This window comes from Centropristis striata, chromosome 17, assembly GCF_030273125.1.
Source record: "Centropristis striata isolate RG_2023a ecotype Rhode Island chromosome 17, C.striata_1.0, whole genome shotgun sequence".
NCBI lineage: Eukaryota > Metazoa > Chordata > Actinopteri > Perciformes > Serranidae > Centropristis > Centropristis striata.
In genome coordinates, this window is record NC_081533.1 from 8,748,569 (window position 1) to 8,775,075 (window position 26,507).

Consider the following 26,507-nt stretch of genomic DNA (forward strand, 5'->3'; position numbering starts at 1 on the left):
GGGGTATGAAAAGTCGCTAAATATAGCGGCAAAAGTCGATAAGAAGAAAAAGTAAACTTTTTGAGATCAGCAAAGAAGGCTGTATACTACTACCTGATTTTCCTCAACATGTCTAATATATGTCTAGAAAATTCACATTAATTACATAAAAGCAGACTTGAAGTAACCTTGGTTGTCCAAGTAATGCTTATTTATGTGTAGGTTTTTTTTTACTACAAACTTAAATATTGTGATTATTGCTCATTTTATGACATTGCTCTTTACAAGATCTTTACAACTTTACCCAACACAAAAAGTTGACTTTATTCTCGACATTTAGACTTTTCTTGGAGTGCGTAATGTAAAAAAAATGTCCTCCTCTCATAATTCTTTATTCCTACCTGGTCGTCCAACACATATTGGAGAATCCTCTTTGGTATTGAGGATGTATGTGTTGGACGACTTGTACACTGTAAAAAATGAAAAACGGCTAAACCACGACAGTAAAAGACCGTAAAATGATAAATGAGTTAATTCAGTTTCAGTAACAATGAAACACTGTAAATCAAAACAGTAAAACAAAACAGTATCTTATACAGTTTTTTTTTTAAAATACATTACTCCACTGTAAAATAAACTGAAATATGTATTTAATGTACAAGCCACTACTGTAATTTTTGCATTTATCTTTTGTAAAAAAAAAAAAAACTTTTTCTCACTGTTAAATGTACTAAACACTGTATCTCTAACAATAATATACTGTAATATGCGTTTTCATTTATAAAGTATTTTCTTGTCAATTATATGACAAAAGTGCGTTTCTTTTGATGGAAAAACTTTTTATTTATACAGTAAAAAATGGAATAAAATGTTAAACGTGAAATCAACAGTGCCAATATCTTTTTACCGTAATATTAAAAAAAGTTCTACCGTGTTTATTATGGTAAAGTTCTGGCAACCACAGCTGCCGTTTTTTACCCTAAAAACAACAAGGTTTTTTTTTTTTTACAGTGTAGCTGAAGAGCCATGCTGCTCATTAGTGTACAATTTGAGGGAACATTAAACATATTTGTTGATGTGAAAAGAATAACATCAGCCAATGTTGATTTTTTTTTTTCAAATCTTAAAAAACTATGTTGCTTTTGTCCTCAAACATATTGTATAGACTGTAATGTGGAGAGTTGTGAGTATTGTGTATATCGTTACATTGTGTTTTGCAGGGTTTTCTTACATTACCCTGTATTGAATTGTATGCAAAACACTGTGATATGTGGTGTCGTGCTGTGATACAGTGTGTTATGTTACGTGGTTCTGGTTGGTAGGCTTTGCGTGGTTCATAGGGCGGTGTTATTTGCAGTGTGTTGTGTTGTGTAATACTGTGTGTGAGTGTGTTTAGCACCATCAGCAGCAGGAGAAGCAGCCGTTCCTACCACAGACCCTCCAGCCACTCCACTCTGCTCCTATGGACTGCATTCCCTTTATCTATTTCTCTCTATTATTCTCTCCTTCCTTTGTCTTCCTTTGTCAGACAGCTTTTCTTTGTTTCACTCCTCTCTCTCTCTCTCTCTCTCTCTCTCTCTCTCTCTCTCTCTCTCTCTCTCTCTCCACCCCCAGGATGTGGCTGTGGGTTGATTAGAAAATGCGTGGCACAGAACAGGCAATCCATCACCCTGCCAAACCCCGCCACTTCCGCGCATGCGCTTGCTAACACATACACCCAAACACACATACACACACCCGCTGCCTTGCTCTCCTCTTCCTCATTTCCCTCCTCTCTTCATCATCCACACAGATCCTTCAAGCTTTGGTGTGTGTGTGTATTTCCAGGGGACCAGCAGCATCTCACATCTGCCCCTCCTTTCATTTCTTTCCTTCACCTCTCCTTGCCCTTCAAACCCACTCCTCCTCTTCTTCCTCCTCTGATTCCCACCTCACAATCCTCCTCCTCCTCCTTCTTCTCGTCTACATCCACCCATCCACCCATGGCAGTCATTTGTCTTTAGCTTTTATAGATTATCCTCATGGTAATTCTGCTCAGTTAGATCATTTACAGTGCAGAGACTGAGAACGTACAATAGGAGAGGGAGGCATGTTTGCAGTGAAATATTTATTAATCAGACAGGATGTTAATCATTTCTTCAATTTTGCTGTTTTCCTTCAATTGAAAACAATTGATTGACTTTGACCACTGGACTATGACCTTTTATCCTCCTTCTATCTTCTGTGAAGTAGGTCAGAGACATTGGCAGGGTTATTTGTTTTATACATTTATGAATTTTCCCATGTGACAGTTACATGTTTGTTTGTTTTGCGTTTGAAATCCCTGTCTTCATAGGAGTGGGATCCACCAGTGACCGTGGCCGATGTGAAAGTTTGCACAATGCTTACGGAGGTGTTTCATATGTGTATTTTCGGAGAACCGTGATTACAGCCTTACAAAGTACCTGAATACCCCTACAAAATCACCTGAATCAAGATATAAACACCACAGTTTCAAATCTGTCTGTAGAGTTAGGGCATACCTCAATGGCAGAACAGCTAGATTGCCAATCAGGGTTAGTTTGTTGGAGAGTACCAGCAACAGGCGCATTTTGCGAAACAGTTTACATTGTAAATTGAAACAAAACTACTTAGTTGGCTTAGGTTTTCAGTTTAATATTCCACAGTTCCACTTCGGGGAAAAGTGGCCACCGGGAAAATCTCAGGCCACACCCTCTCAAAACCCGCTCACTCTGTGTGTCTCCATTACAAGTTAGCCCCCAGAGGGATTTAGAGACTCCGTAGGTGACGTATGGTTTTCGACCGTTGTGCAATTGCTTAGCAACAGTTTTGACCGTGACGTCACATACGCGACGGATTAAACACGGGAGACTCAACTGTGGCCGACATCGCTAACTGTGCACAACGTCAGCAGCTGATCATAAACAAAGCAGCATGGCTAATTATGCACAGCGTCTCCGCTGATCATAAACATAGTGATCGTGAATTAACCGGTATGGCTAACTGTGCACAGAGTGTCCAGTGCTTGTTGTAAACAAACAGAGATCGCTAAGTGAACTGCTCCTGCAGCAGCAGCACCTACACAATGTACTGCTACTGAGCTAACTGTTTGCTAAGCCTATTAGCAATTTGCAGACTGAACGCTAAGGGGTTAACATCCCCTCTGGCTTTGCAGCTGGAAAAGACTGCTGCAGGAGGACTATGCTGCTTCGACTCGTTCTTACTCCCGCCCCCGCAGCTTGTTTTGAGAGTAAGAACGAGTCTCCAAAAGTCTCCAATAACACCAGAAAAAGTCGCTGGATTTGTCTCCAGTCGCTTTATTGAAAAATAGTCACTAAGGGGGTCTGAAAATTCGCTAAATATAGCAACAAAGTTGCTAAGTTGGCAACACTGCTTCGCTGGCTTTTACAAATGGCGTGTGTTGTTGTGGCGTAAAGTATTATGTCACATTCTGCTTAGCAATCTATATAAATCAGTAACCAGGCTTTTTTGAGGGGAGAAAAACTGCCCTGCTCTTCTACAGGGACGAAAAAAAGTCCCAACAAAAGCCGCCTCCGGACGGCTCATATTCAAATTAGGGACGTTTCAGCGAGTGAGACCTGCCTATTTCCTGGTATTGGGCGGTATTGGAAAATTTAGCAATTCCATAACTTGACGTTGTGGGTAATAATATTAATTATCGAAACTGCTTCAGAGGAATTATGTTTTCAGTTTAATATGGTTTATGCTTTAAATACAATGACACCATTAAGCCTCAGCCAGCAATGCTTTGTAGAAGAGACTAGTCAAATAAGTGCTGTAGCTAGTTAAATTATAAACAAAACAATAAACCATAACTACCAAAATCATCTAAAATTGACCAAGGATCTTAAGGAGAACAATTTTGAGTTAATCAAAGTAGAATAGGGTTTTTACAAATCAAAAACGTTTAAAGAAAAAAAGTCTAATACTTCCAAATGGCAACATGTGTAGGTGATTGGATGTATCAAAATTATCTTGGAAGTCATAGTTTACTCCTGTATAACAGATTGAATCATTGAGTTTCTTTAATCAAAGAACCAAATATGTTCTAAAACCTTTTGTATGGACAATTCAAGTGCTGCTGTTGGTCACCCTCTTAATCAGTTAAGATATATCAGTTAGGTTCATTAATGAAAACAGTGACAGCAACAACAACAAAAAATCATCAGCCTTGATTGATAACGGAAGCCTCCGTCTTCGTGGTAACTGGTAGCTGTGATTTCTTGTGATTAGATTATAGCTAAGTGATGTTGTTTTTGTGTGGTGCAAAGGAAAGAACTTTTTTTACCTGCCCCCAGAAAATAACTTTAAATGTCCGTTCAGTTGTCATGACCAATGTAAGGAATTTTGGTTTCGTAACAACAAATCTAGCACTACCACTCCATTCACTGATGAAGAGAGATACGAATAAAGGCTCTGGAAAAGGCAACCAAGGGGACCTTGAATTTACATTATTTTGTTTAAAAAGCTGTTATCAAGTATGATCTTTAATGCAAATGATATGATTGTTCAATTTAATATACAATATACATTTTAAAATATAGCTTTATTTTTTAGTTAAATTAGCAAGGACATCGAAACAATTGTGTGAAGGACCCTTGACATGGAGCTCACCATGGCCCTGACCTGAGGGATAGATTTTTTTCTTAGGGATGCTACAGTCCAATCCGCCTGGTTGGAATTATGGCCTGATCTTGTTAAGTGGATCTCGTCCATGACCGAGCCACATCATCAATTAACCTATGGCTAAGCCCCGCCCCCTCCACTCACTTGGACAAATAGTCAATATTCAGGGACAGGCGCTACGGCAGCTGTCACAGTAGGAGACATTTCACAGGAGGCAGTTGATCATTTTTGGAGGACAAGTCTTTTACCATCTTTACCAAGAGTACCTCTCCGTTAGTTTGGTGACATGAATCATTCAGCACAACATTGCTAACATTTGTTATCTCAGTTATTCACAGATAAGTTACTGAAGCTAAGCTCCAAAGGTTGACGTTAGTGTAACTAGAGCCCTTTGGACAACAGCTAACAATCATGTACGATTGCCAAAGTACAAAAACTGCCTCAAATACGTTGTTGACTACCCTCAGAACAGATGTAGACATCCTTGTTAATTTTATCCACGTTTAGTTGGTGTTGTCGTCTACCGCATAACTTTATCCAGTGTGAGTTGCATGTACCCCATGTACACCGTTTTGTAAAATTACAAGAAAAAACATATAAAAACGAATGAAAACTGACTTACTCCAATGCATTTCAATGGACATGGAAGCAAGGAATGTCCGAGTGTATTGGCTTAGCTATGCACACTGTGATTGGCTCATCACGTTTGGGGGCGTGGCTTAGCCGTAAGTCAATTAGTAGAGAAAAGGCTAGAAGGGTTACCCCCTCATTCTAAGTTTCCCAATACAGACCAAATTGGAGCGGTGTTGGGAAGTTGAAGTGTTTGAGACTATAAACACATATATGTCTTTTGTCAGGATCTAGAGGGCCCTGGAAGTTCCCCACAATCAATAAAGCATTCTGCCACCCTTCTCTATTTCTTGCTCTTATTCTCTCCCTCTCCCCTCATTTGCTTCTGTCCACCCAGCCTCCCCTGAGTCCACTCTCCCTCCACCTCTGCATCACTTCCACCGCTCAATATCCAGCCAGGGCAACAGAGAGCCTGGCTAATGAAATGGCCACTGGCTGCCTGAATCTGCCTCCTGCCATCCGTCATCTGATTATGAGGAGGTATCCTCCTCATCGGGCCCCATCAAACGGCCAAAATTCAATCATGTCTAATAACAACGTGCAGTTCACTTGCTGGTAGTGTAGTCGCTGTGGGTTAGTTTTGTGTGGAAGATTATCTAAAAGGGCCATTCCTTAATGCTGACAGAGAAAAAATCCAACAGGAAAGGAAGTATCCAAACATGGGATAGTATTTTCAGTGTTATTACGTTCACATTCCCAGGATGATTATCTAATCTGCTCAAAGGGAGAACAAAGCTTGTAGGGCTTTGTCATGCTTTTTCACCGCTCGCTTTCCACCGTGTAGGTGGTCTCGCCCACTTTTGATTAATAATAGGCTTGAGCATTAAGAACTGGCTTAGAACCTGGGTGCAGAGACAGGGATTGAGCTTTGTTTGACTTGTGTAAAACGAATGTCAAAATATCCACATAGTGACTCATACTGTATGTGGTCGCGAAACGATCCCACTCTTTTTTAGCACAATATTCATATTCATATTTCCTCTACTCTGTCGCCAGTTAATTAAATGCTTGTCATTGACATTTTGTTGGTGTACTATGGATTCGTGTTATCAGAATATTGTATGTTGACACCACTGTGTTTTAATGCCAAGCCTTTAGCTTGATTTGACAGCAGTGCAATCAAAGCCATTGTAATAAACCCCATGTAGAAATGAAAGGCAAATTGTGAAGCTGCTCCACCTTTCTGTTCTTGGCCTCCTCAAGAATCTTGGACGCGACAGTTTGTCAGCTGATGGTTATCTGGCTGTTAACTGTAAGAGTCTGTGAAGGGGACATGCTTTCTTGTCTTCAGCACTCGCCAGAAGTCACAAAGTGTAAATCATCACCCCGGGTAAAATGGCACCACACATGCATCATAAAGTATTAACAGGGTTCGTAGATGCAGGTATCAGTTTATCTGCCTTTGTGGGAAAAGCTGGATCGCTTGCGCCCATCCAATCATTTTAGGATGGGCCGGCTGTTTTGTTAAGGCCCTGGGTCAGCAGATAGAAAGCACTTCAGTCGCATAAAGAGGATGACAATTACCAGAAGAGCCAACATCACAAAGACTGAAGCTGGCCTCCCATCCTGTGCTGCAGTAATAACACACATTCTGCCAATTATTCCTGAATTACATTTGTCTGCTATTTTTAGCTTTTGTTTTAAACAAAGATAAAGGACTGATATATCAGCATGGCCAATATCAGTATTTGATCCAGAGCACTCTTCTGGGACAGTAAACAACTGATTGCGCCCAATTAGAAAGTAAAATCAATTGCTGAATCAATGCTGTTAGCATGTTAGCTACTATCAGGTAAATGTGTATGGCAAGCCGGTGTCATTCTGCTGTATTGTTTTGATGGGTGTTCATGCTTTAACTTTAACAAATCCATTATTTTTCTCATACTGTATCTACTGTACATGTATTTATCCTCTGACTGAAATGCTCACTTTAAGTTTGTATGCATTTATCTCTTGTTAAACCAATGTTTGTTGTATATGGTGTTTTAATATTTATTTTGGAACCTTCACTGAGCCTGATTTTTCACAAAATCCTACAAAATTAAGGAAAATCACCATAATGCCCCTTCAGCCATTCCAGTGTAACACTGAAGCTGCATGACTCAATCTAATGTTTGCTGTTACCTTAGGCGAGAGACAGGAAAATGCCCAAAAATGGTTGTGTAGTGGTTTAAAAGAGGGTTTCTGAGTCCCACTGAGATTTGAGGCACATGAGATACATGAATACTCACTTTCAGAGTAGGGCTGGGCGATATGGACCAAAAGTTATATCCCGATATTTTTAGGCTGAATATCAATATACAATATATATCCTGCTATTTTTATCGCAAATTGAGAACAAGTGTTCAGTCAAAGTCAAAGCCAAATATGACATGTCACAAGTAGTTTTATTTAAAAAATGTTTTAAGTGAACATAAATACTGTATAACAACAAGAGTACCTTTAAAAAAAAAAAGAAATCAAAGCTCCATAAAGTGCACATTTAAATAAAAAAATATATCTTCAATAAAAATAGCCTATGAAATAAAATAGGCCAATCTTTTTCTGAAATAAATATATTTATATGAGAAACGAAATGTGTAAATGAACATTACAAAAGAACTAAATATGACAAACCCTATAAGGGTAAGTAATATAAATAAAGAAAAAAATTAACTATATTGATATATGCGATATGGTCTAATTCCATATCACATTTAAAAATATATCAATATATCGCCCAGCCCTATGTCAGAGTAGGAAAATGTTAAATAATGTTGGTGACAAACAGTGACCACTGATGGATAGCTAGCTAATGTTAGTTTGAGAAGGGGGCTGCAGTAGCCTGTTGTCTCAGCCTAGCTTAGATCAGACAGTTGGTTATTTACAGACAACACTCAGGCTAACATGATTCAATCAAATATGTATCAATATACATAACAAATAACTGTCAGAGAAAGGCGATGTACCATCTTTTAAACAACAACCGATAAAGCATAAAAACTTGTCTTGAAAACGTGTCAAACTGAATTGGCATCAATAGGATCTGATGTTTCCTTTCGCTCAAAACAGGGGATGGACTTTTTCCATGTCCCATTCCGTGTCCCATTTGTGCAAGCCTGTTCTATAGGGGAGCATGTCTATGTTCCCCGCGTCCTATGTTCCCCTCTTTGTATGAGACTGGGGAACATAGAACCCTTTTTTTTCAACCCAAACCCTATTTAAAAAGCCAAAAAATGAATTGCAAAGTAAGCAGAAAGTAGCTGCTGTGCAAACGTAAGTTTTGGGCTGCTTGAGCTAAGGTGGCCATGCGACGGTAGGCCTGCTGGCCATGCTGAGTCTTTTTCAGAAAAAGGGTCTTATGCTCCCCGGTATGTATTGCTACAGGGGAACATAGAACCCTTTTTGGGAAAAACGGGGAACATAGGACCAGGGGGAACATAGCGATGACCCCTTCTAGGGAACCTACATCTGCAGTTTGATCAATTTTTAAAAAGGCAGTGTGCGGATAGCGTCTTATTTGGAATCCAGAAAGACCAGAGTGGGGACTCTGTCAGCCATAAATAATATAGTATATATAGTATCACTGAAACTGACTGTGAACGTCATTTTCTATCTGTACATTTATGCTACATAGCAGTGGAGCACAGCTTAGGCTAGCAGAAAGTAAACAATAGTCACAGTGAGTCACACTAATTAACTGTTGGATCTCTTGAGGTTTCTCTCTCAAGATGCCAGTAAAACACAACTCAAGGCTTGAAAACATGTGGGTGATGTCATTATGACCTCATCTTTCCACAGTCTGTGGCTGTATTCTTTGATGATTTTTTACTCAAAATATAATATTGAAATAGATAGAGCTCTCAAGGAACTATACTTCTTCATTATTAACACAAGATTTCCTGACTGTCTCTCGCTCTCTTTCTCCCTGAACCCCTGTCCTTCCCTCCCCAGCAGCGAGCCCCAGTTGTGGCCGGTGGGCATGGTTTTGGAGGGTAGCTCAGAGGCGCTGTGTCCCCCCCCATCTCTGGAGCTGCGCCCATCCTGCAACAAGAGCCAGCCCTCGCCTCCTCTGGGCTCAAGCTCACAACCCCACGACGGGGTCTTCCCTGAGGACAAGGAGCCCGTCAAGTACGGCGAGCTCATCGTCTTAGGGTGAGATACTGAAGGGCCAACTCTGCTGATGTGCATTGTCTTTTTATGTTTGTCTGTGACTGAATATGAGCTTGTGATATGCATTTCTGAGTTATGGAACTGGGACCCTGGGTCTAAATTATATTCATTCTGATGCGGTACAGTAGGGTCTTTTTGTGTTATTGGGATTCAAAAGTCATCGGTTCATGTGTCATTGGTTTCTTTTGGAGCAAGTCTTTTCTTTTAAAAGTTTTCCATAGGTCCATTTGAGATCAGATCCAAAGACGAGTGGGAGTGTAGCTCTAAATTCAGTGAAGAACCAGATGCATAAGAGCTTCCAGTCTCAATGCTGCACTGTCAGTGAGTTCTTGAGATAACCCAAACTGGGTCAGGTTCTAGGAACTAAGATTACGTTGACCATAAGGAAGCAAGATCAAATAGGAACTAAGTAGATGTGAGTAAACCAAGTTTACATCAATTGGGTCAGAGTTATATTCAATCCGATCTCTGAAACCATGTGCTATCGGTCTGATGACTCTAAATGTGATTCAGATCCAATAGTGGTCATTTGTGGTGTTCCACAGGGGTCAATATTATGCCCTTACTAGTTTATACTAACAATATGAAATCTATAGTTGATTTTTATCTTTTTTTGGATGCTGACAATCTAAAATGTGTCCCAAAGAATAATGGCTGTGTTGAATCTCTGAAGAAACTATTCAGTGTTTTTTTTCTGATTGGTCTAGGTTTTGTGTATGCATGTCCCTGGGTCTTTATTAGAATCTGCCTCTTACTCAGACTTATCTCTTTTGTTGAAAATTAACCTCAGTGTTTGAATTGAGATGCTTATAACATCCTTATTAAGGCAAATCAAAGTAACCAACCACTCTGAGTAGTAGTTTAAACAGTATAAGTGTGAAGCATCAGCAGTCAAGGTTTGATCAGACCATTGACATCTTGACACGTCACCTGACATTTCAATATGTTCCACTTGCCTATCATCCATGGATAGACTACTTATGTCCACAGGGTATAGTGTAAAGTGTGTGGTTTGCATCTGTCCATGCGCTCCTATTACATGCAAATGTCTATTTACTGTAAACAAGGCAGACCTGTAGTCTGGTTTTGCATATGCAGAATTTATTCCACCTGTAGGCAGAAAACAGATTGGCCATAGAGTCAGAGGGGTCATGTTGCATGGTGTAAATAACGATAATTAACATACGCCTGAAAATCCTAAACCTGAAGGGATAAACACATCCCAGCTGGAATACTTAAACATTTTGGGAAATACACAATTGCTTTCTTGCAGAGGGTTGGATATCAGTAGGTGCTGGTTAGTGGGTGTTGTTATCTGTGGAAAAAGCCCTGTTTCCGCTCTTGATGCTATATTTCTGAGAATGTTAACCAGACAGCATTCATGTTAAGTGGCGAGTTTAAAGGGTGTTGGGAGGTGCTAGGCTAAGCTAACCATACCTCAATTTTACCTATTTTGAGCTATTTCTTTAAAGGGAAATTTTGCAAAGCTTTTGTGATTCCAGTGTGGATAGTATCTGTAGGTGAATGGTGAATTGGGCTGGTGTAAACATTTTCAAGCAAGTTTGATGTTAACTCTATGGAGTCTTGGGCTATTTTGTCCATTTTTTAATCCTTTTCATCCTGCCTGTATATTCATAATGCACCATGCCTGTGTCTTCTAACAATACATTATTACCAATGAATGTATCTCTCTTTCTGTGCTCACTGCAGACCATGTGCGATAGAGCAAAGGGATCTAACCACTCACAGATTGCATTCTCTCATGGAAACATTAAACAAAAAAACTAATTATGCTGAAATGGATTCCAATATACCTTTATTGGCTTGCCCACATTTAGTTGGAATTAGCACCATGACACTGGTGGCACAGGTTGCTGAAGCTGGTTTGCATAAAATGCAAACAAGTTCATGCTGATGACCTGGACTGGACCTGCAAAACTGGAAATCTACCCAACTCTACTGAACAATGACTGGTTTCTCTCAATGTTGCCAGCATCCGGAACTCACCACTCATTTGCCAACAAAAGTCGAGAAAAAGTTGAGAAATGCTAGTGCCTAGACAAGTCAGATGGGCTTTAATGGGTTACCAAGCCCAATGAGTAATTATCCATTTTGAACATTTAGAAAAGTAAGGTTTTTTTTTTTTTTTACCACTGTAGGCTTGTACATTAGTATGTTGTGACCTAGTTGCCCTGACAAAAAACATTTAGATTGTCAGCATTCAAAAAAAGATAAAAATAGACTGTAGATTTCATATCATTAGTATAAACTAGTAAGGGCCTTATATTGATCCCTGTGGAACACCACACATGACCACTATTTGATTGGATGAGGTGCAATAAAGATCTACACACTGAATATTATTACTCAAGTAAAATTTAAACCAACTGCTAGGTTATCACACTTAATAGCCTCTTATATATTGATTTATTTACTGTATGAAATGTCTTTTAAAAGGTTAATTTTTACACGTTGAACCTGATTTCAGTCAAGTCTATAACCAAGATTAGTACGAGTAGAGGACTGTTTTAACATCAATTATCACTTCTCAGGCTTGGGACTGGTGAGGTGAATGGAACCATTTCCCCAATCTACTTTGATATACCTTACAACAGACTGTTAACTAAGACACTTAATAAGAGGGAAAAGAGCTCATCTAACTCCACACAAATGTGCCATTCACACACTGAACTGCAGTGGCAAATTTTAACCTTACACCAAACAGATAGACATGTTATAAATTGCTTGAGTGTGAGAGAAGGATATCTCTCCCATAAGCATGGTCAGGTGCTATTTTAGGCATGGAGGCGCAGACATATGCTTCCACTGCTCGATCTATTGATCCATGCTCCGGATGATGAACACTTGATGGATGATGAGAGTGGCTCGGTTCACTGTCAATGTGATTACAGAGAGAGGGGGATTACCTGCCACCGACATTTTACAGCATCCATCCAATCATGGCTTCTTTGCAGCCAGCAGAACATGACTGAAGAGTGTTGGTCATTATAAATGCAGTATAATATGGAATAATCAGGGCTGGAAGTACTGGATAACTGATAATAAAATATATCCCAAGGATATTATACTGACACTGATTATGACTACTTGAGTAGTCATAATCAGTGTGTAGATCTTTATTGCACCTCATCAGATCCAATAGTGGTCATGTGTGGTGTTCCACAGGGATCAATATTAGCCCCTTACTAGTTTATACTAACGATATGAAATCCACAGTTGATTTTGATCTTTTTTTTGGATGCTGACAATCTAAAATGTGTCCCAAAGAATAATGGCTGTGTTGAATCTCTGACTATTGAGTGTATTTTTTTTTACCATGTTTTTTTTATAAAAGAGCAGTGTGCAGGATTTAATGGAATCTACCAGTGAGGTTGCAGATTGCAACCAACTGAATATACCTCTGCTTACTCCTCAGATGTGTAGGGAACCTATGGTGGCCTTTAGGCAACATAAAAGCAAGAAAGACTCTCTAGAGCCAGTGTTTTGTCTGTTTGTGGCGGTGCAGCAACATGGTGGGCTGTGTGGAAGGGGAACTGCTCCCGGCTCATTCTAAGCTGCAAATGTCATATCTTGCTGGGCTTGTGTGTGTATAAATGCCTGTATAATTACCTGATTACCAGATAATGTCAGTTCCTTATAGTTTTTAACTCATGGGAAAACAACAACAGTCTGTGTTGTTTTGGTTTGCTGCATACCAAGACAACTATAGAAATAAGTCATTGTAAATCGTTTTGATTCTGTATCATGCCTCAATTTTATGCAAAAAATCACATGATTTGACTCTTTTTTTATTTTATTACTTAATCGGCACTCTTCATAATTGGGAAATAGTAAATACTTAGCAGTTTATGTCAAAGTGTGACAAGTAAATGGAGATTTTGGACACTTATGAATCATCGGTGTGAGTCATACTGTTTCACCATCAGTGACAGGTGTAGTGTTGAATAACAGCACTCAACATATCTTTTAAAGGAGAAACACTACACTGTGGGGGTTTAGCAAACAGTAAGTGATACCACATTTTTAGTTTTCCGGTTGGAATTCTGAAGCCAGTATATTGTGAGGAAACAAACAGTTAATTATTATTATCAATTTAACTCAGTTATTCATACTATTACAATTAGTTTATTTTTTGTATTATGCTACACAGGCACAATGGGTCGCTGGCCAATGGGGACAAGGGTCGCAGAAGAAGTCGCCTTGCCCTCTATAAGAGACCTAAAGCCAATGGGGTCAAACCTGATGTTATCCACAATGTGTCAACCCCTCTGGTGTCAAAGGTGAGATCACAGATCACAGCACCGATCACAACAGTTTACAGCCATTCAAACTGAAGGAACAACATTTCATATCCCAGCACACAAGACAAATTCACTATAAAGTACATATGAAGTCAAAGTGTATTTCCTCTATATCACAAACACATTGATCTAAAATCTCTGCAGTATGAACAACAAATCATTAGCTATAGAACAGTAGCTGCAGATATTTTCTTCCTTCTGGAGTTTTCATTTCAGGTGTCAGCAAGTGTTAAAAGAACAATTAGATATTGATTACAATTTGACATTTTCTTTCAAGCTGTTTAATTCACAAGAAGGAAGAAAGTTCTAAAATGCTCTCCACTGAATTATGAACATTTGTATATGTGGTTTGAAAATGGGAAAAAATATATATTTAAATTGGCCACTAAATACCAGTTGTTGAAAGTTTGAATACCAAAATATCAAATCATTAAATAAGCCTTGAACTAACATTTGCTGGTATTGGATCAGTACTCGGTATTGGCCGATACCCACAGCATAAGTATCGGAATCGGTATCGGAAGGGAAAAAATGCTATCGGAACAACTCTACTTGCTAATATTAGCTTGCTAACATAGCTAACATTAGCTTGCTGTCAGCCAACAGGGGACATTGTGAATGTGCAGAAATTTCAGCTTCTGCCTGAGAATGATGATATGCTGATCTTCCTGAAAAAATAAAACATATATATTCCAAACTAGGAACACATGTTATATTTCTGCTGTAGAAATGGCTCTGACAGATAAATCAGCCATAGTCATGTCTGCCTTCTCTCCAATATTCCTATATGCCACTCTGCTTGTGTTGCTCAAAGCCCCCCAAAACATTTGAACTTGTCATAAGCAGTTTGAGATTTGAGTTTTAATTTTTTTAAATGTATTTTTAACGCTTTGAGCACCAAAGGCAAAGTGCCATCTAGTTCAATTATAATGAAGAGAAGACAGACAGCTCCACTGCTGATATCGCATACACTCAACAACTCACACCAAAACAATCCAGACTGATAAAAAGCACCACATGTTAGCGAAAATGATATGTATATTTTTTATTTTGTGATGAGATGTCCCTTTAAGTTAACAATGCTTAGCTTATGTGAGTGAAAATTGCCTCAGCATGTTAGCATTTTGTGCCTAACTGTATGTCAGTGTATATTTGAAGTTCATTGAATTGTTGTAATATATGTTCCAAATTGTCACTGTGAAACAATATTCGAGTACCTTAACATTAGATGATCTCTTTTCATCATAACAACTCAGCTAATAAAATGATGGCAGCCATTTGAATTAGAGCCAGGGCTGTCCCTCTGGAACAGGAAATGTCCTCTGGGTAGATTTTCCTGGAGGCCAGACCTTGAGCTCTCCTTGTCATGTGACCTGGATAATGTCTTTTCCATTGGCAGGCACTCAGCAACAAAAGCCAGCACAGCATCTCCTACACACTGTCACGGAGCCACTCTGTCATTGTGGAGTACACCCATGACACCAACACAGACATGTTTCAGGTCAGTGTCTGCACACACACACACACACACACACACACGCGTGCGCAAAAATGCACGTGCAAACATGCATGTGCACGTGTCATGCCAACTCAACATTTTAGCTCCATGACCTACTGTAGAAATAGGACGTTGAAAGTCAAAAAACAGGCATATTGACTATAGGGCTGTTTCCACTACCGGGCAATACCCGGAATGAGGCAGGTCTCACTCACCGAAACGCCCCCAATTTGAATACGAGCAGTCAGGAGCTGGCTTTTTTAGTCCCTGTAAAAGAGCAGGGTCTTTTTTCTCCCCTGAAAACAGCCAGGTTACTGATTGGACAGAACACTAAGCGGGATGTGACGTAATACTCCACACGACAACAACGCATGCCATTTGTAAAAGCCAGCGAAGCAGTGTTTCCAACTTAGCGACTTTGTTGCTGAATTTAGCGACTTTTCAGACCCCCTTAGAGACTATTTTTCAAGAAAGCGACTGGAGACAAATCCAGCAACTTTCTCTGGTGTGATTAGATGGTAAATGGACCTACACTAATATAGCACTTTTCTAGTCTCTTTGCGACCACTCAAAGTGCTTTACACTACAGACTGCGCTCATTCACACACACATTCATACTGGTAGCAGAGGCTACCCTAAACAGTGCCACCTGCCACCATTGGGAATTAATTCACACACCGATGAACACAGCATCGGGATCGGGTTTTAGTATCTTTCTCAAGTATACTTCAACATGTAGGCTGCCATGGTCAGGGATCGAACCACCAACCCTCCGGTTGATTGGCAATGATGGGCAACCCGCTTTACCAACTGAGAGTAAGAACGAGTCGAATCGGCACAGTCCTCCTGCAGCAGTCTCTCCCAGCTGCAGAGCCGGAGGGGATGTTAACCCCTTAGCATCCAGTTTCTGCAAATTGCTAATAGGCTAACAGTTAGCTCTGTAGCAGTACAGTGTGTATGTGCTGCTGCTGCAGGAGGTGGTCACTTAGCGATCTCTGTTTGTTTACAACAAGCACCGGACACTCTGTGCACAGTTAGCGATGTCGTTAATTCACAATCACTATGTTTATGTTTATGTTTATTAGCCATGCTGCAGCTGCTGACGTTGTGCAGAGTTAGCGACGGCGAAAACCATATGTCACCTCCAGAGTCTCTAAATCCCACTGGGGGCTAACTTGTAGTGGAGACACACAGAGTGAGCAGACTTTTGAGAGGGTGTGGCCTGAACATCATTAAAAAGTGCCATAAAACCAAACCAACAAACACAGAAGAAGAAGCACGAGGAGGAAAGTATCAGGCAGAAGGAGGGAAGACAAAAGAGTGAGGAGATGAAATATAGAGGAGGAGCTGAGTCAGAGCTGTCTGCTCTCAGGAGCTCACAGTTGTTTTCCAACCACCTTCTCTGATCATCAAGGAGATCCATACAGAGCCGTGACTCCAGCAGACAGAATCAACAGGCTTCGCTCCAATCTATCCACGTCTGTCTATCTCCATCCATCTGCTGGGTTAAACACTCGTTTCTCCCACATGGTTTTCTTTGTCCACATTTATAGATGCATACTACAGAACTGACTCTGGGATTTCTGCCTCCATCACAATACACTCGAGTCAAAAGGAATTCATATTGCGATTTTCTTTTAAATGACAATTTTCCACTTCAGAACAGTGCTGCTTCTTCCTTTCTTCAGTTCAGTAGTGGTCTGTTGCTGGTTCAAGGTTTTTACATTGCAAAAAAGGTGTGTCTAAAACAAGATAAAACACTTAATCTGAGGGAAATGATCTTGCTGCATGGACAGATCATTTCTCTTGACAAGATTTCTTAAACTAAGAAGTTAAATCTAGAAATAAGCATGTTGAACATTTAAAATAAGAAATTAACTCTTAAAACAAGATAAATTAAAGCTGCAAGCAGTGATGAACTGGCCCGAGCAGAGTGACCTGACAATTATTTGGTTCTTACCAAAATAAAAAAAACGTAAGAATTAGAATTATTAGATAATTTATCTTATTTTAAGTGTTCGACATGCTTATTTCTAGATTTAAAAATCTTAATTTAAGAAATCTTGTCAAGTGAAATTATCTCTCCATGCAGCAAGATCATTTCCCTCAGATTTAGTGTTTTTATCTTGGTTTTTGACAACCCTTTTTTGCAGTGCACCATGGAAAGTACCAATTAAGATTGAAGTATTTCAAGGTGGAAATCTCAGAGGTGGATATCTGAATACCATGGCACAAAGCCTGCATGTCTAGATACCACTACATACAAGTGAGAAAGTATGATTTCTTGAACTAACCCTGTAGGACAAACAAGACCATAGTTGTGTTGTGTTTTTCTTTTTATCAATGTTTTATGATATTGATTTCTCGCTCTTGGTTCTCTCAGATCGGCCGGTCCACAGAGAGCATGATCGACTTTGTGGTGACGGACACAGCGGGCAGCAGCAGCGGTCAGGGTGGTGGTGCGGCCGGGGAGGGTGGCGGTGGAGGCCAGTCAGCCCAGAGCACCATCTCCAGATACGCCTGCCGCATCATGTGTGAACGCAGCGCTCCCTACACGGCGCGCATCTACGCCGCTGGCTTCGACTCCTCCAAGAACATCTTCCTGGGGGTGAGTGCTCTCCCTCGTGGGTGCCAGGCCTCTCCTGGTGACTGGTAACCATGGCGACTATGGTGAGAGCGACATCAGGGACATGGCTGTGCCACCCACGGGTGACATCATAGCTGTGAGGATGAGTGTCAGTGTATGTGACCTGGCTTGAGGAAGCATTAGGAGGAGCGTGTAGTTTGTGTGTGTGTGTGTGTGTGTGTGTGTGTGTGTGTCTGTGTCTTCTTGTGCTTCCTTCATAGTGAGGACCGGGACACATTTTTAACCAACAGAGTGAGGACATTTTTGCAAAGTGAGGACATTTGGGCCAGTCCTCACTTCTTTAAAGGCTTTTTTAAGGGTATAAGGTTACATGATAATGCTAACTATCTGAAACTGTATTGTGTGGTTACAAAACTAACTAAAATTATAGTGAAAATGTCCTTCGTTTTCGTCTTTGTCAACTTTTTTCATACATAATGAAGATGGATAAGACAAAGGAAATAAAGGCAAAATTTACTGTGACCTCTTTTAATCTCCCACCCATTACCCCATTACAAAAAACTAAAACTAATAAAAACTCAGCTAAAACTAAAGCATTTAAAAAAAAATACTAAACTAAAACTAGCAAACACACTCTAAAAAGCAAATAAAACTAACTGAATTTGAAAACAAAAACAGAGGGCCCTCACAAAGATAGAAGAACAAGAATGTGCGTGTGTGTGTGTGTGTGTGTGTGTGTGTATTCTTGTGCTTCCTACATAGTGAGGACCGGGACACGTTTTTAACCGACAGAGTGAGGACATTTTTGCAAAGTGAGGACATTTAGGTCGGTCCTCACTTTTTTAAAGGCTTATTTGAGAGTTCAGATCTTGTTTGAGGGTTAATGTTAAAATCAGGTTTATGTTAGGGTTAGGGTTGGGCATTTAGTGGTGATGGTGAAGGTTAGGGTAAGAAGCTCGGGAACAAGGTTATTATAGTTCACGAAAACGAAACGAAATAATGAAAACTAGAATTGAAAAAACATTTTTGCTAACTGAAATAAAAATGAGAGTTTTAAAAAAAAGATAACTAACTGAAACTGTATTGTGAGGTTACAAAACAAACTTTGAAAATGTCTTTCGTTTTCGTGTTTGTCAACTTTTTTCATATGTAATGAAGATGGATAAACAAAAAGGAAATAAGGCAAAATTTACTGTGACCTCTTTTAATCTCCCACCCAACAAATACCCCATTACAAAAAACTAAAACTAATAAAAACTCAGCTAAAACTGAAGCATTTCAAAAAATAAATACTAAACTAAAACTAGCAAACTCACTCTAAAAACTCTTTCAAACTAACTGAATTTGAAAACAAAAAAATCACAATGAAATTAAATCTAAAACTAATGAAAAATTCAAAAGTATTATGACTTTGCTAGGGAATTCACTATTCCAATGAGGGGCCTCATAAAGATAGAAGTACAAGAATGAGTGTGTGTGTATGTTTGCGTGCGTTATGAAAGTACTTTGGCTGTACTCTGTGCTGCTTCAAGTTGTGTGTTACTATTGGACAGATATGTTTGATTAGATAACCAGCCAGTGACCACACAACATATAATAACACACAGTAAATGACTACACACAGTACACTGTATGTGAGACCCTTTCCTAGTGTTTTCATAATAATAATAATTTCTATCAGTTAGGATAATATCTCACGGACCAAAATAGATATTGAGATGTGGGAATTGGGGGTTTGCTGTCGGCTTGTTTACAACCAGCTTGCTCGATTCTCCCCCGTCGGAACTATTTTTAGTCATGTAGACGAGCTCTGAGATCTCAGCTCTTACTTTGAAGAGTACAGTATTATCATAACAAGTGGTCAAAGTTACATAATTAAAGACCCTCCAATTAAAGTCATGTTTTTAACTTTGTTGAAATGTCCATATGGTGTTTTTTATATGCTGTGAGACATATCATGAGAGAAAGCAGTTCATGCCATGGCTGGGCATTTTCTGCCTTGGAACTGCAGTGTACTAAAGACAGTCTCACAAACACTAAGGGTCCTGTTTACAGGAGGACACTTGCGGGTAACAACTAGGGCCGGGACTCAATTAAAAAAATTAATCTAATTAATTAGAGGCTTTGTAATTAATTAATCGAAATTAATCGCATTTTAATCGCATATAAATATTTGACCTGAGAACAGTGAGAAGTAATTTTTTTCACATGGATTTTTAGTATACCATTGAATAATGACTGAATACATAAGCTTAAGCAACAAAAATATCATTTATTTTTGTTCAAGTCCAACAGACCAGTGCAATTTTTGCCATGAAGTGTAGCAATAGCATATTTAGAAATATAGTACATTTCATAAATTCAGGTAGCCTATAGGTAGGTAGACCTTCTGTAAACTATAATACTTTGGGTTTTTTTAAGTTAAACACAATCCATGCTAGCTACCACACTAGCCGCTAGCTGCTATATGTTTTGCATTGAGGTGATACTTGAGGCTGGATGTGCTGCCATGATATGTGAATTTCTTGTTGCATAGCAACACAACCATGCTCTTATCGACGCTTCCATCCGTTGGTTTTTTGTAACAAAATGTCCCATCATCCACAGGGCCAACCAAAGCGTCTCATCAGCTTCTTCCTTCATGTTCACTGTGGTTTGTTGTTGTCTCAACTCATCAACACTAGTTGGTGCTCCAGTATAATCGGTCCGCCTGAAACTCATCCAGTGAGAAAGTTCCGCGGTGCAAAAATAAGTGCGTCAATTTTTTTAACGCATTCATTTTTGTGTAATTAATTAATCTTAATTAACGCGTTAAAGTCCCAGCCCTAGTAAAAACGACAAAATATTTTATGGAATTTTTTGGGGCTTAAAAACACAAAATGTACAGGATATGTACAGATAGTATTAGTGAACAGAGAAGGAGCTGGAATTACCTCTATCATATTTTGGATGCACCAATTGGACGAGACCTGGGAGATCTAGTGGATGGAGGAGAACTTTGTGGAAGGAGTAGCTGATGAAAATGCGTGGCGTGAAAACTTCTGCATGCCCAAAGATGCTCTTATGGCTTTAAGTGATGCCTTCTGGCATGATACCCAATCCAATTCACACACTTTTGCGTCACCGTATGCACGCAGATTTCCTCCCGAAAACGCTCGTCTAAACGCGGAATAAAAAGTGAAGACGCGACGCCACTATTGCGTCTTCTGTTCACATTGTCATAATGTAAACCCAAGCAGTTTTCTGCATTAAATGTTCTGTAAGACAAGGTTTTCATATCAGAAAACAACCATGGACACCAATATGTCTGTGACAAATGTATATTAGCTGACAAAATTGGCAGACAGATACATCTGTGGGAGACTTAAAATGGTCTGGAGGAAGACATTAAAACTGCATCTGTAATAAACAATAGTATGGTGATTACAATGTCATCATTACTGGTAGAAAGACTGCCTGAACTACAATCAGAAGGCCCAGACTGGAATAAACCCTTATATAGAAAGGAGCGCACTGCTTACATCAGTAACGCAGCACAGTCATGCTCCATCAAGCCGACTCAGCACTCCTCTGCTGGGCTCTGTCTCTCTGTATCTCCAGCTCAGTGAGTAGAGCTGTCTGGAGCCTGACCTGGTACAGTTTAACTAACAGCTAGAGGCTAATTATGGCAGGTAACCTCAACAATAATCCACTTGAATTTTTGAATGAGACGACATGTTCTTTTTTTTCATAAATCTTTTTTTTAACCCTCTGGAGTCTCCAAATCATGACTTCTTCATGCCATCCAGACTAGAAAACAAAGCAGCGTGGAGCCCTACTGTAAATTTGCCTCTAAAGTTCTGGCTGTAAACTCCATGAGGCCAGTTTCACTTTGATGATGATATACCAAGTAAAACTGGAGACAAGCTCAAATATATTTAGTATAAAATGATAGAACTGGATGTAACCCTCTTATATGTTAGATTTGACACCTTTGTTCACATTTGTAACATTTAAAATTCTTTATTGAGCATTATAGTGTTTTGAAAGTAAAAAAAGATTCAAAATCACATATTATGTTGGACTAAAGGACTAAAAAAGACACAAAATGACCAAAAAACAACATAAAATGACTAAAAAAAACACAAAAAGTCACAAAATTACTAAAAAAAGACACAAAATGACCAAAAAAAGACACAAAATGACCAAAAAAAGACACAAAATAACCAAAAAAGACACAAAATGACCAAAATTATTAGGCTAAACACACAAGACACAAATAAAATAGAGTCCCACTAGAATAAAAACCAGAGTTGAATGACAGGATCACACACAATCACAAGATCACATTTATGTTGGTTTTTCTTTGTTTCTTTTTGGTTCAAAATGTTGATCCATAAGCCAGAATAAAAAAAATCAGTTGTTACAACATGGCATTTAAACATCTTTTAAGTGGTGTATACAGGCAGGATGAAAAGGATTCAAAAATGGACTAAATAGCCCAAGACTCCATAGAGTTAAATAACCAGATAGCAGTCATTCTCTCCTGTACTGTCCTCAGTTAATAGACTACTAGACTATAGTTGTTTAGTATATTTCACCATGTGAAAGCTTCCAAACCTCTGCAGAAGCTGCTGGGGTGGGGCGGTCTGAAACGTGACATGTGGATGCACAAAGCCATGCAAACCAATAATAGCCCTTACTCATGACAGCATGACTTCATCCCATGCAAGATTCATCAGGACCCCCGACAACTAGGCCAGCAGTCAGAGAGATAACGTCAGCAACCTGTCCTCAACACACACACAGACACACACAGACACACACAGCTGAGGCTTTTATAACTTCCCCAGCCATCAGGAGTACATTTACACTGATATATGGAACAAATATTGTCCTTTTATTAAAAGTCAGGCTCTGTAGTGCACCTTTGAACTGTTTGATGGATGTGATGCACATATCAATGTTATTGTGCTATATATGGGAAGGTGTAGTTTGTAATTACTGGCCACATGCTCCAAAATACAGGGGGCAGAATTTCACCTTGCACAAATAATACATGATTTACTAAATGCAGCGATGACATTCATCAAGACTGCGTTCAGTTATACAGACAATAAACCTGCAATGTCCTCAAAAATGTACCAAACTGATATTCTGAGTTTATTAGTCGCCCAGTAGAGGCACAGAGAGTAACAGCCCTGCTTAGAGGAGGCACAAGTGGATGCAATGTGGAGTCGGGTGTGGAGACGATATGGAAAAATCAAGATGTTTTCATGCAGACTGGTCTGGTCTGGTCAGGACTTGTGGTATCTATCCTCCACACACTGGGGGTGAAGCAGGCTGTCACTGAAGGAGCTAGTTATATAGCTGCATAAAAAAACACAGTAAGAATGTGCAACGTCCGTGTGCAGTCCATCTACTTAACAATGGTAGATGTCACTGTCCACCGTCACACAATTATGTCAAGCCTAGTGTAAGTCAGACAGCCTGTACATCTTCCTCCGCAGGCTGAAGACCTGGTCTGAGGCTAGTACCTTCAGGTTAAATGCACTTATTGTAAGTCACTTTGGACAAAAGCGTCAGCTTTGGGGGGAGGCGACAAATATTTTCCGATGCGCATGCCCCTGCGGGAGAAAAATGTGTAAATTTTTAAGTAAAATGCACCAATCTTGTGCACTTAAATGACAGCAAACACCTCACATTACATTTTCACATTAAGGTGCTGCTGTTAGCTGGCTGACCCCCCCCCCCCCCCCCCCTCCATCTGTAACCCTAACCCGTACAAGTTGACAGCATTTAGTTCAGCGCGCACACAGGCCCACAGAGGGATGATGTGGGGGCGGGACTGATACAGACAGGGAGGCATTCAGGTGTCTCTCATGCTGGAATTGTATTGCAGTGGAGAAGTGGGGTGGACAGCTCGGTAACTTAAGTGCGTGTGTAAATGCGCGCACATGTCATGGAGGAGGCTGCCGCAGTCTAGGTCATTAATGGGAAACCCTAGCGCACGTGTGTTTGTGTGCGCACATCGGGGCAGAATTCTGCCGCGCGCAATACAGAGAGCAGGCGAGAATTGTAAACGTGCAACCATGTAGAGACAGAAATGACATGCTGTCTTTTTTATATAGGATAAATAACAATATAATGGTAGGGGAACACTGTAAGTGCAGTGGGATTTTCTGAGCAACTTGGTTGTCTTTTAAATAAGTCCTTCTTCACATCTTTCCTTGACCACTCAACGTTTTCCATCGAGGTCAAGGAAAAGTGGTTGGGAAAAGACAAAGGAGTAATTTATTTTCAAAGGTTTGACCACAGCCCTAATTGACTTACAGCATATTGAGGCCTTTAGTCTTCCTAATTTAAGCAATATGATGTGACATTAATCCTCTCAGCCATGATGTGATTGGCTGTTTTCTAAACAGATACACCAATTGCTCTTCTTCTGTTTTATTTCTTACACAGTAACAGCTCCAGGCAGTGTGCCCTGCTGTTTGCCATAGTGTCTTTTATGATACTATCATGGGGGGCGAAATGATCAAATCCTACACACATTGAGTTAGTGAGTATGGCATTCTCGGGAACCACAGTGATTTGGAACTCCAAGCACAACTCCCTCCCCCACATTTTTAGATCAGGAGGCTGAAGATGAAGGAAAAATAAATCATTTAGATTCTAAACAAGCATAATGGTCTTAGGAACTGTAAACAAAGCTCTTGCTTATTATATCCAAATACACATCTCACCCACAATATAACTCTGCTAGCTACAACAACCGACAACCTTAAAAAAGTCGAGTTTGATAAGATAATAATAATTATTTACACAGAATGTAAAGGTGACAGTGTTATGTAGACTATATATTGTAGACCCGGCCCATCCTGTCTTGTAATACCACTTATGACTCGAGAGGCAGTAGTGAGTCACTGTAGCATCTAATCTGTTCTCAGAGAGGGTGAAGAAGTATATGCAGCTCCACTGTTAGGAGAACAACAGTTAGAAGCTTCATACCTTACAAAAACTATTCTGTGTTAAAGAAACTATAGGAAATGTAAAGTCCCCGAAGTGTTTAGCTCCTTCTCTAAGATCCAGAGGTTATTGGCTCAGCAGAGCAAATGGAAAACAAAAGCCCAGCAGAGAGGAGTGAAGGGCAGTCTTGTGAGAGGAAGAAAGAGTGAGGCAGGCGAGCCCTGGTCAACGCTAGACTGCCCTGCACAACCCTGTTGTACCAAGATTCTTTCTCGCCAACACCCACTCTCTTTTCAACAAGCTGGATGACATAAAACTGTGAATTACCAACCACTGCATGCATAGCTGTGTTATTGTGATATCGGACCAGGCTACATGAAAACATCACCATCTTAGCTTAGCGGGGGAGCCAAAAGGGTGCATCGTCTACATGCAGACTTACACCTAACTCTGCATTGCATCTGCCTGTGACCCGTCTCTACCGAACTGTTTGTCTCTGTGCACTCCAGACAGAATAAGATTAAGTTATTCCCGTATGAGTCCCACAATGGGGAATGTAAACCTCCGCATTTCACCCATCCTTTTACACACCACTGAACACACCATGCTAGTAGCAGTGGCACATTATTGTGCACAGCGAGCAAGTGGGGCTAGGTTCCTTGCTTAAGGGCACCTCAACTATTAAACTATAAACAATCCTGAAAAGTGTCATTTAGTAGAATCATGCATTACCTGCACAAGGTGAAACATTGCCTCCTATTTTTTGGATCATGTGGCCATTAATAACAAATTACCTGTGTCTGTGTCTACCAATATTCTCTATCCTTTTAGCTCTGTTTTTGGTCCCCACCACCTACTAAGAAAAATATCTGGCTCTAGCTGCTAAATGCTGCAACCTAAAAACGACAAAATATTTTATTGGAAGTGCCTTTCGTTTAGACGGTGACAGCGTTTTTGGATCTTAAAAACGCAAAAATCTGAAACCACCCTCCAGAATGTAAAACTGTAATCTGCCGTAGCGTGTCCGTCTACACTGCCAAGACGCAAAACTCTGCTCAGATCTGCTCACATCACGTACGCGTTTACGTCACATACATGTGCCAGTACAGGGAAATAAAGAAACATGTGGGATTATTTCCATGCATCGGACCTTCAAGCTGCTCTGGCAGCTCTAATAAACTTACAGGAGTCTTTCCACCAAATGTACAGGATATGTACAGATAGTATTAGTGAACAGAGAAGGATCTGTAATTACCTCTATCAAATTTTGGGTGCACCAATTGGTTGGAGGCTAGCCAGACGGCTTTGGACGAGACCTGGGAGATCTAGTGGATGGTGGAGAACTTTGTGGAAGGAGTAGCTGATGAAAATGTGGGGCGTGAAAACTTCCACATGCCCAAAGATGCTCTTATTGCTTTAAGTGATGCCGCCTGGCATGCATACCCAATCCAATTCCACACACTTTTGCGTCACCGTATGCACGCAGATTTCCTCCCAAAAATGCTTGTCTAAACGCGGAATAAAAAGTGAAGATGCGACGCCACTTTTGCGTCTGTTCAGACCGTCATCATGTAAATGTAGCCTAAGCTTAGAGACTAGACCGAAACAGGACTTTTTGGGTCTATAAAACAAAAACAATGAGCCAAAAGAGACTAAAAGCAAAGTTTAGTTTACATAGTGTTAGTTGGTCTTTACCAACTAACACACATCCCACTACACATTAATTGGACTCATTGTTCATGTG

General features: G+C 40.0%; 1 protein-coding gene across 6 annotated transcripts in view; it reads left to right on the forward strand.

Moving 5' to 3' along the window:
• peli3 (pellino E3 ubiquitin protein ligase family member 3) overlaps positions 1–26,507 on the forward strand; it is a 42,448-nt gene that overhangs the window by 12,633 nt on the left and 3,308 nt on the right. For 3 of the 6 annotated variants that reach the window (XM_059354928.1, XM_059354925.1, XM_059354923.1), the window contains exons 2-5: positions 9,190–9,390; positions 13,580–13,709; positions 15,130–15,231; positions 17,612–17,836. In XM_059354928.1, coding sequence (XP_059210911.1) covers positions 9,218–9,390; positions 13,580–13,709; positions 15,130–15,231; positions 17,612–17,836 — 630 coding nt within the window. In that variant the 5' untranslated portion in view covers positions 9,190–9,217. The remainder of the gene's footprint in view (positions 1–9,189; positions 9,391–13,579; positions 13,710–15,129; positions 15,232–17,611; positions 17,837–26,507) is intronic. The other 3 variants (XM_059354927.1, XM_059354926.1, XM_059354924.1) reach the window with 1 other exon arrangement.